At 33.6% G+C, this 12,053-nt stretch overlaps 1 protein-coding gene across 1 annotated transcript; it reads left to right on the forward strand.

Moving 5' to 3' along the window:
- Positions 1–173: 173 nt before the first annotated feature.
- On the forward strand, positions 174–4,425 carry LOC131622358 (uncharacterized; the record flags this gene model as incomplete). Its single annotated transcript, XM_058893388.1, has 11 exons — positions 174–392; positions 486–579; positions 717–855; positions 939–1,096; positions 1,198–1,318; positions 1,393–1,563; positions 1,797–1,948; positions 2,852–2,939; positions 3,071–3,139; positions 3,527–3,586; positions 4,339–4,425. Coding segments are annotated over 11 exons (1,358 nt in total), but the record flags the coding sequence as incomplete, so codon positions are not given.
- Positions 4,426–12,053: the final 7,628 nt, after the last annotated feature.

The following is a 12,053-nucleotide window of genomic DNA, read 5'->3' on the forward strand; positions in this document are numbered from 1 at the left end:
GCAGAATTTCCTGATATCCCTCATAACTACCTTAACATTATTGGTTTGAGTTCCATAGTTGAAGGAAGGTTTCAATCAAATTTGTTGGTTGGTAAGTTCCCTACACCCTAATTTCAGGAATTATAATTTTTTTTTGTTGAGAAGCTTTAACCAATCCATTGTTTTTTTCTTAGATTTGATTGGAGGAATCACTGATATCACTCAAACCCAAGTTAACGGTGACAACAACAAGAACAAAATAGTTTTTTCAATTGTAGATGCCAGCAAAACAGTTGTACAATGTACTCTTTGGGGGCAACTTGCAGTTCAGCTATATGAGTATTATAAAAATAATAAGCAAGCCTCTAATATTGTCATTGTGCTAATCAATGCAAGGGTTAAAGAGGCTCAAGGTAATCATGCATGATACAATAGTTTAGATGTAACTGGCTATTTTCTTTTTTATCCAACAATTGTAACTGTTTCTTCAATTTCTTGTGATTCAGGAGGATTTCCAGTTAGTGTTTCCAACACATGGAATGGAACGAAACTGTTGATTAATGACCCTGCTATTGAGGAAGTCAAGAGTCTAAAAGAAAGGTACTAAAGCATGTGTCTGTTTCTTTATTATATCGTTTGGAATGCTTATTGATCTTCTTCTTAACTGTCTTGCATAATCATTTATTTAACTTGATGTTGAATTTAATTGAATTAAATATTGTGTTTACATTTTTCAGACTTGGTGTTGATTTGCCTTTGTTATCATCTTCAAGTGTACAAGTTGAGGCAACGCAAAACTCATTTTATTCTGACTATGACAAGTTTGTTTGGAAGGCTGAAATAATGAGTCTCTCTGAAATAACAAATCTGCAACATGTAAGAAAGATTGACTGTTTCCTTATACTGTTATTGTTCTTAAAGCCTCATATAATTGTAATTTATATTGGCCAACTTTGTAGGAAACAACCTGTGTTACCGTTGCTACCCTCGATAAGTTTGATGCTGGGCAGATGGGATGGTACTATGATGGATGTGTGGAATGCACAAGGAGTGTGACTGCCAAAGATGGAAAGCTGAAGTGTTTTAAAGAGCATATTAGCCCAGAACCTGTGCCACGGTATACTTTATATTCATCTTCCATTTCCAACTGGTAATGTTTATATTTTCTTACAAACAGTGAAGATTGATGTGTTCTCCTATGTGCCATGAATCATTTAGGTATAAGCTTGATATAACGGCTGTTGACGACAGTTCGAAGGCAAAGTTCGTCTTTTGGGACACAGACTGCGTGAAGTTGATTGGGAAGTCTGCTCTTCAAATGAAGATGGATTTAACTCAGGTATGTAAATGTTGCATACAACAATATTTGAATCAAGTTATTTTTAAGGTCTCTAATACTTTTTATTCTCATAGTCTGGTGATTACGATCCACTTGAATTCCCTTACGAACTTGACTCAATACTAAAAAATGAATTGGCAATTAGAGCTGTTTATCAGCCCAAAAATGGTCGACTTCCAGTGATTGGCTTCAAAACTGATGAAGATGTGCGTAATAAAATTAAGGACAGTTTCAAATTTAAAGAGGTAACCTTTGTAATCTTCGTTTGATGTGTGCTTAGTTTTCTTAGGTTGTACACTAACTGTTTGTTATGGGTTGCCAGACCTCAAAACTTTGAGCACCAGAACCTCTGTCCCAGGATGATATGAATAGCATTTCTGTATGTATTTCTTACATGTGATATTCTTTTTTTGCTGAGCAACATAACAACTGTGACATAATTATAAATCTTATGGTTGCCTTTCTTAATTCATGATAGGAACATATATCTACATCTGCAGAAAATGACCTGACCATTGAAAATTCAGGACTCACTCCATGTAAGAGACTTATAAATGATGCAATAGAAGATAATGATAGTGTACAACAATCATCAACCAAGATTGCCAGAGATATTAAAAAGGAGAAATAGTTGGCTTCAAATTTGCTAAGTTTTAAATTTACATTGCCTTATGATAAAGACAATTACTTTATTTAAGTTGTTGAATGTTGTTTTGTTTTGTTGTTATGAAACTGAGTTTATATCTATTGCTGGAATTGACGTTTTATAAAGACAGAGTTATTCGCAATTTGAATTTCTCCATTTAGTTATGATATAGATAGGGGTTTCCCGGATTTGAGTTTATCATGATGTGCATTGTTTCAAATATACTCCTGTTTGAAATGTTACTAATGAATTTAAAATTGAGTTGCTTAAATGATATACCCTTGCTGTCATATATTAATTAAGATTTCAATTGAACGAATTCTGAAAAAAGTTAGAAAGTTTTATCTTTACCACTGTCATGCTGTATTGGTATGCATTTGTATATGTTTTTCAACTGATAGTTGATTGCATGGTTTATATTCCAAGTAAAAAACAAACACTCTAATTAAAAAACACACTATCTAAACAAGCCTAACTATCCCCATATTAAAAAAACATAAACTTTGTCATTTAGAAATTCTGACATTGTTAAATTGAAAATGCCCATATGATGTGTAACAATGTAATCAATGTTATTAACATATATGTGAATAACAGTTATGAAAAACTCTGTAGAGTTTTAGGTGAAACCTTACAACAAGATTGTAACAGTTTTTGGAAAACTATAAGTGTCATCGTTAAATATATATTGGCTGACCCTTGGGATTGTGTGTTACAGATTAGGTATCTAAGTCAAAAATTGTGAGTTCATTATTGACAACCCAGTGTAACTTAAACCATTTTGCATTATGCACTTTGAAAGAATGATTTTCGTGCATTATCCTTTATCTTATTAACCGCTTGATAGAAAATATAATTTTAAATTGCATTACACATTATTGATGCAGTTTTAAAGGTGATTTTTCAAAGTTGTCAAATTCAAGTGTGCAAGTTACTGCATCCCAAAAGTCATACTACTCAGACTTTGATAAATTTGTAAGGATAGCTGATATATCAAGTCTTGCATAAATAGGGATTTTGCAACAGGCAAGAGATCACATCCTTTAATCGTATACTATTAATATTGTACCGCTCATCAGTAAATCTATATTGGTTTTATTTGTTAGGAAACTACATGTGTAACTGTTGCGACTCTGTGTAAATTAGATGTTGGCAAAGCTGGATGGTATTACGATGTATTTGTTGAATGCACAAAAAGTGTGACTCCGGGGGATGGAAAGCTTGAGTGCTATGCAAAACACATAAGTCCACGTCCCGTGCCCAGGTATTGTTAAAGATTTTGCTGTAGTTGTTATTTGTTTTGTATATTTTATTATGGCTTATGAGATTATAACTGTTGTCGGTTTAAACTCGAAATATTCGCAGTTGACGGTAAATGCAAGGCAAAGTTTAATTTTTGGGACGTCCATTGTGTTTAATTGGTTGGCAAATCCGCTGCTGAGATCATAAATGGTCTAAAAAAGGTACATTAGAGTAGAAGAGGTAAATGTCGTTTTTTGTATTTTATATCTGGACATTTAATTAAAGTGTTAAATACTAAATCAGTGTTAATTCTCATGCAGCCTACATCTAGGCTTCGCATAATGGAACCTTCATCGCCGGACGATTTCCCAAGTGTTTCGGTAAGTTTTGCATAATGCACACTCTGATTATAGCTAGTTGTTATCGTCCGTAAAAGTTGATCTTGATTTGAATGTTTCTTCCATGCGCATAACTTCACGAACCTCTGTCTGTCTCAGCCGATTATGATCCTTCTGTCTCGAATACTAAACTGAAACCTGCTAAGGGAATTTTAAGTGATGCTGTTGAGGAAATTGAAGGTGTCCAGCTTTCTTCGACAAGGTTAATCAAAGATATCAAGAAGGAGTGATAGCTGAAGGCTTATTTTTTAAATTGTGTTGTACCTAGCTTTGTAGGATATTTTCTTTTGGTTGAAGATTTTATTTTGCTTTATTTTCTGTGATTCTTATATTATGGGACAAATTAAGTGTTTAATTTTAACCTATTGTATTTCTTTCTGATTTCAGCGCGAACTAAGTTTATGTGGTATTTTCTTTATAAAATACTATTTTTTGAGTTGTTTGAAAATTATTGTCTATTTATAGATTGGTTTAATGTTGGCATATTATTTATATATATATATATATATATATATATATATATATATATATATATATATATATATATATATATATAGTAGTTTCATCATGCTTAATATGTGAAGACTCATTATATAATAAACTTTTCAAGATGGATAAAAAAAGATAGAAGTATTTTTTCTTTGTAGCACATGAACTAATTTCTTAAATATACCATAACTTGAATGCTTTTTTTTGCTGTATTATTTATTTCTTTTTTCCCATTACAATTGCAGAGAGCAACAGATCCATTACAATTGCAGCATACATTACAATTGCAGAGATATCAAGAAGCAACATACATTACAATGAGAAGAATATAAGCAACAACACTATAAACATATCAAAGAGAAGAATCAAATGAGGAACAATTGCAGAGAGCAACAGATCCATATATACACTATGTCAATTAGAAGAATACTAAATTTGTGAAATCACACAGATCCATATATAGATCATGTTAAGCTTGAACCAATATATTGTAGCAATAAATCCAGAAATCATTACAGTCCAATGCCAATCCTAAATTATAATTAAAACAAACTTCAAATGAGGAAATAAACTAATGAGAAATGGTTAAATTCAACATCTCCTGAAAACAGATGAATGCTAAGCTTCAGTCCTTCAAACAAAACAAAACTTGGACTAACAAAACACTGCCACTATATGTTTTCCTCATCAAAAATTCCTGCACTGGACAACCATAAAAATGTTAGAAAAAATGGCAGTTTCTTACATATCACCACATTAAATTTTGAATGTCATTGTTATACCATAATTACACTGAAACACATATCACATACCAATTTTACATGTTGGAAACCAGTTCTGACCAGACCTTCCATTCACTATCATACAACATACAAAGTTGATTACAACTTACAACATGGATATAGAAGAACGAAATCTAAGAACAAAAGTAAATATTAGTATATCTAATTAAAATAATGGCATACCTTTCATCTTCTAAATCGATATACACGATAGACAGTCCCTCGCACACATCCACGACTCTGTGATTCACATCAAGCCCTGCGCTGATCATTACATCTGCTACAGATTGAACATCGTCAACTACAGCAAACCCTAGACCAAGCTTCTTTGCCTCATGTTTTCCCCTCCACTTGATTTCAATCATCTTTCGTTGCCACACACCTGCGATATTCCTCAGCTTCTTCTCCTTTTCCCATATGCATGCATCGCTGTCCGATACCCTTAAACCCAAACTCACGCACAACTTGGTCACCTGACCTTTCTTCCATCTCAAGGACCTACGGAGATCCTGAGACAATCGTCTCAACTTCCTTTTGACGGCAAATCTCTCCCACCGATCATCAACCACAATGAATTTTAAATTCCTACATAGATAGAAAGAGGTCTAAATCAAAACAAAACTATTGAAGAAGAAACAAAAAGAATAAGATTGCTGATGGAAGACAAAATTTTCACCTGCATGCTTTGGCGATTTCGGATGAGCGTGACATTTTCAGATGGCCAAGTTTGGATGTTGTCGCTACTCAGCTACTGTCTCTCGAAAAGCACTGTGGAGTATATATTTGTGAGCTACAACACTTATCCCAGTGATTCAACTTCTGCAAACGTGATGTATTTGTTCCTTGGAACCCGTTCAGCTTCGTCTTCATAATTGCATTGGTTATTAATTGACACCACTTTTCCAAATACCAGTGACATATTAGGTAAACGTGCAACTGTTGAGATCTTCTAAATATATCAATCATGTTTAAAAAAATATACAAACAGTATTTAAATAACAATTCAAACTTACTTTGTATTAATATATTAATATAATCTCCCACCATTTTTTCTTAAAGTTTAACTGAATTTGTTAATTGACTAACTATATAAAATATTGACTTATGACTATTAATTAAATAATGTAATATAATCCTTTTATTATTTTATTGATATATTATTCAAAGTATATCAGCAATATTTAATTGATTGTATCAAAATTTTATTTCTAAATTATGTTTTTTTTAAAAATAATTGTTATCTTTAACTAAATTTTTAGTAACAAGGATTTCTTATATGTTTCCTATTTTATTTAAATATGTTATAACTGTTATAATTGTTATTTTTTATTAACAATTTATTTATTACAAACATCTTATGATTATAAATATGTTATAATTGTTAATAATTTATCATAACAAAGCCATATAATTAATTTATATTACCACCCCTATATATTATTATTGTTATATGCATTGTTTTGATTTTCCAAATCCATATATGATAACTTTGTAATCTATAGAAAATACATAGGTGTTATAAAATAACTTTGCAATCTATTTCTTATATCCCATAACTTTTTTTTCAATAATTAAAAGGTCTTTTTTATTTATTTAACAATTATTATTATTCTTATATGCATTGTTTTTAATGACCAAATTCATACACGTTAAACTTATAATTTTAATTACCAATTATGAAGATCCTATAAAAGCCAATGTTGAAAATACATATCCAAATTTGGTTAATGTATTCCAAGATGTTGCATATCTACAAGGAAAAGCAATTCTTACCTCAACCATTGAAGTTGTGGATATGATCAATCATTATGTATTGGACCTTATACCAGGTAAATTTTTTTTTTGGTGCATGGGAAAAAGAATATGCAGCCTATGATTTTGAATATACTAATGTTCGTATGTTTCTGTTGATTTTTTTTAGGTGAAGAGAAAGAGTATCTTAGTTACGATTCAATTGATAGAACTGATACGAGTTATACCGAATCTTATGAAGTGTAACTCCAGAATTTATTAGCAAATTAAGAACATCAGGTTTACCAAATCATACAATCAAATTCAAAGTTGGTACTCCCATTATGCTTGTGTGAAATTTGGACCAATTACATTCATTGTGTGATGGAACAAGATTGATTGTCACAAGATCGGCCAATCATGTCATTGAGGCAAAAATTATTTCTGGCAAGAAAATAGACAACCTTTTTTACTTTCCTCGAATGTCTATGTCACCTTCAGAGTCACCGTGGCCATTTAAGTTGATTAGGAGACAATTTCCACTACCACAAATGTTGTATACAAGGAGGTTTTCCAATCACTTTGTTAGATGGTAAGCTTATTCTTCTTTTCCATCTTTGTAACTGTGTACGAAACACACAATGTATACGATGCATGTTGTTGGCTGGTTGCAATCATACAAGAAGATAGCATCTGATATTTATACCAGCAAATATGTTTATTGTTTTTATTTGAAGACATAAAAATTTGAATGTATTAATAGCTTTTTCATTGTTTTGTCGTTGTGTGTTATGTGTTTAACATTTATTAATATTTACTAAAACTTGGAAAACACTTTGGTTAAATATATGTCGTTAATTTATATAAGGGAACATTACAAGTGATAGACTGATTCATGTAATATGATACCGACAAGACTCGTGCGATAGCACGGGTTTCCTACTAGTTTTATAATATTTTTCAAACTTACTCTTATAAATTCTTTAAGATTGTTAACGAAGACAACTTGTAATATATATAAACATAATTTAAATTTATTTTATCTTTTATTTTAAAAATAGCTTATGTAAACTTATTTATAAATGTTTATTTTTAATAAGCACTTGTGTTATAAGCTATAAAAAATTAGTTTAATTTTAATTTTTTTTATAAACTGGAGGGTCTAAGCTCATAAGAAAACAACTAAACAGAGACCAAATGGAGGTATAAGCCCCTGACATATAAAAAATGATTAAAGGCATCAAATCTTCAAATGTTGTAATTCGTGGATCATGTAAGACACTCCTCTTAGTCAGTGGATCAACGCACCGGTTAGCCTCCCTATAGATATGGACGAAACAAACTGCAATTATTCTTGAAAGAATATTTATTATTTGCTTCCACAGCTCTTGTCTTGCATCAAGAATGAGTTTCTTACCATTAAGACTATCTAAAAAAATTTGTTGTCCTGCAACTTAATATTATGATATCCTTTTTCAACCGCTAACATAAGGCCCTTAAATACCCCCAAAACATCTGCAACCTCTATATTGCAGTTGCCAATGGCTTTGGAGAAGCCTCACCACCAGCCCCATGATGATCCCACAAAAGACACCCACAAAAAGCTCTAGAGTGCTTGGCCACAACGCTGTCGATGTTTAAGTCTATCCAATCCTCAGCCAGTGGAATCCAGCTAATGTGATTCAGAAGCTGCGTATGTGAAGTAAGGCTACGCTGGAAACTAATTATTGAGGTTGCAGTGAAATGACCTTGCTTCCATTGAAGAAGCCAATTCTATGTGTTTTCTTCTTTCATGAAAGGCTGGATTATGGGCCAAGTAAATGGCAGACTTACTATCATAAAAGACTACTACGGGTTGTGAGAGATGAATATGAAAATCTTGCAATATGTATTGCAACCATTGTAATTCACATGACAAAGAAGCTAGTGCTCTATATAAGCTAGTGCTCTATATTCAGCCTTAGTAGAGGACCTTGAGACAGTTTTCTGTTTCTTCGATTTCCAACATAGAAGAGAGGAACCAATGAGAATGCAAAAGCCTGTGATAGATCGTCTAATATTTGGGCATCTGGCCCAATCAGAATAAGCAAATGCAGAGACTTCGAGTGGACTTGAAGCGGGGTAAAAGAGGCCCTTAGCACGTACAGACTTGAGATACCTAAGGATTCTAATGACAGCCTGATAATGAGGTATAAGTGGATGTGAGACATATTGACTGAGGTGTTGCACTGCATAAGAGATATCAGGCCTTGAGTTGGTAAGATAGATTAATCAGCCAATTAATTTTCTATAAATAGAAGGGTCCTCAAAGGGTTTCCTTTCACTAGTTGAGAGTTTGACAGTGGGATCAAAGGGAACTGAAGATGGCTTAGAAGCTAACATGCCACTATCCTCAAGAAGCTCCAAAGTGTATTTCCTCTGATTAAGAAAAATACCATTTGTGGTTTTAACAATTTCAAAACCAAGAAAGAATCTTAGTTGACCAAGATCTTTGATTTTGAAAGATTGATGGAGTAACTGCTTAACATGTGAGATTTCTGTTATGGAGGTGCCTGCCAAAACAATATCATCTACATATACCAAAAAAATAGTAAAGTCAAAAGATTTTACTTTAACATAAAGAGAGTGATCAACCTTAGATTGTTGATAACCAATGGATAGAAGAAATGAAGAAAGTTTGGAGTACCGCTGTCTGCTAGCCTGTTTTAAACCATAGAGAGACTTATGCAATCTACATACTTGAGAAGGATTAGAAGAAGGAAGGCCAGGAGGGAGAGTCATGTATACCTCCTCATGGAGGTCTCCATGAAGGAAGACATTATTCACATCAAGTTGCTCCAAATGCCAACCTCTGATGGCAGCTAAGGATAGAAGAATCCTGACAGTAGCAAGTTTAGCTACAGGGGGAAAAGTGTCAAAGTAATCTATCCCTTCTAATTGAGTATACCCTTTTGCCACCAAACAAGCTTTGTGTCTCTCAATGGTTCCATCAGCCAGATATTTTACCTTATAAACCCATCTACAGCCAATAGGGTGTTTGTCAGGAGGAAGATCAACAACTTCCCATGTATTGTTCTCTGCAAGAGCCTGTAACTCAATCTCCATGGCATGCTTCCAACAACCAAGCTTTATGGCTTGGTTATAAGTTTTTGGTTCAATAATAGAGGAGATGGAGCAACATAAATGCTTATATGATGGAGAACATTTATCATATGAAATAACAGAAGATAAGGGATGAGCAATTTTAAAATCATGAGAATGAGATGCAAATGTATCATGAAATGAAAGGTAGCAATGATAGTCTGCTAAGTAGCTAGGAGGATGAGCAATCCTGGTGGATTGTCTTAAGGGTAAAGACGGAGTAGGAGATATAGAATGATTGGTTGAGTCAGGAGAGATATTAGGTGAATTAGCAGACATAGGAAGGGGAGAAGTTCTGTTAGATAAGGGAGAGTGTGTAGATGGAGAATTGGTTGCAGGTAGGGGAATGGATAAGGATCCAATGGTTAAAGGAGAGGAAGAAGTATCAGGACTGATAGGACTATGTGAGGTAGGGGATAAAGGTTGATTTGTGACCCACTGTGGGGCTTGATAAGAGGAGGGAGAATTAATGAAGGGTGTACTATCAGAAGAACCATTGGCAAGGGAGATAGATAAATCAGTTGTACTACTTGGAGAAGATAGATCAGGTGTGTCATCATAAAAAGGAAGACTGGCAGTGCTGGCATTATCATTATTAGGGGCAGTACGCTGTAAAGTGCGTTTGAAAGGAAATTAATGTTCATAAAAGATAACATTTCTTGACACAAACACGTTATCATTCTGTAGATCATAGAGGATGTAGCCTTTAGTGCCATCTTTAAAACCAATGAAAATAGACTTCCTAGCCCTAGGGGAAAATTTTGTTCAATGGGCCTGGAAAGTGGTAGCATAACTAAGACAACCAAACACTTTTAAATGGATTAGAGAGGGTGGTTGGGAGTATAGAAATTCATATGGAGATTTAGACTTTAATAGGGGTGATGGTAGTCTATTGATGACATGAATAACATGTTGGACAGAAAAATTCCACATGGTGAGAGGGATGTTAGAGTGAAAGTATAAGGACCTAGCCACAATGAGAATGTGGTGGTGTTTCCTTTCAACCATCCCATTTTGTTGGGGTGTTTCAACACAAGTAGTTTGATGGACAATGCCCTTAGACCGGAAAATTGAGATAAATCCAAAAATCCAGTTCCATTGTCAGACCTGAGGCATTTAACATAAGTTTTAAACTGATTTTCTATGTATGCCACAAATTGAATTAAACTTGTTTTAGTTTGATCTTTGGTTTTCAAGAAAATCATTCAAGTGTATCTACTATAGTCATCAACTAAGGTGAGAAGGTATTTGTGACCTAGCATAGAAATTGTGGAGTACCCCCCCCCCATACATCAGCATGTAAAATATCAAAGGGAGATATAGAATGAGATTTTTTATTTGGAAAAGGTAATTTTCTTTGTTTGCCAAAATGGCATGAATCACAGGGAACATTATTAGGTTTACATGGTATAAAAGGAAACAATTGAGAAATAGATTTCATGCATGTGGTAGAAATGTGGCCTAATCTTAAATGTCACAAATTAAATGATTCAGAAGTAGTGAAAGTAGAGTTACAAACAGATGATTGGTTGGAAGAATCCATGACATATAAACCTCTTTGAAGCTTAGCTGTACCAATTATTGCATGTGAATGATTCTGCATTATTTTGCATATATCAGCCCCAAAATGTACAGAACAATCATTACTACTAGCAAGTTTGGAAGTGGAGATAAGATTAACATGAAAATTTGGAATATAAAGGACATGGTGAAGTGTTAAAGAGGGTGAAATGACTACACTACCATACATACAAGCAATAAGAGATGAGCCATCAGGTAGGTTAACATTGACAAGAATAATATTTTTGCAGGTAGTAAATGTTTGGACGTCATATGAGATGTGATAAGTTTCTCTAGTATCTAAGATCCAGAGATGAGAGGACTTACCATTGGTGTTGGAAGAATGGGATGTCATGGCCAAAGGGGAAGTTGAGACAAAATTGGCTTGGGATGAAAACTTTGATTGTTGGAGCAATTCAAGGAGATTGTTGTACTGTTCTTGAGTGAAAATACATGGAGAAGCCTTTGAATCTTCTGGAGATGAGTCACACACAACATTGATAGTTGCAGCTTGTTGATTAGTATTGTGAGGAGACTGATTTTTTATCTTGTTCTTGAAATCTGGGGGATAGCCATGTTTGATAAAACATGTGTCCACTGTGTGATTGGTCCTACCATAATGTGTACAAACACGATTGTGACCTCTAGTAGGACCTGAAGGCTTGCCTTTGAAGGAATTGTTTCCAGGTTTGAAGTTGGAATTGCCATAGTTAGCCTGAACTTGACAAGCAACATTCAATTCCTCA

The sequence above is a fragment of the Vicia villosa genome, unplaced genomic scaffold, assembly GCF_029867415.1.
Source record: "Vicia villosa cultivar HV-30 ecotype Madison, WI unplaced genomic scaffold, Vvil1.0 ctg.000029F_1_1_2_unsc, whole genome shotgun sequence".
Taxonomy (NCBI): domain Eukaryota; kingdom Viridiplantae; phylum Streptophyta; class Magnoliopsida; order Fabales; family Fabaceae; genus Vicia; species Vicia villosa.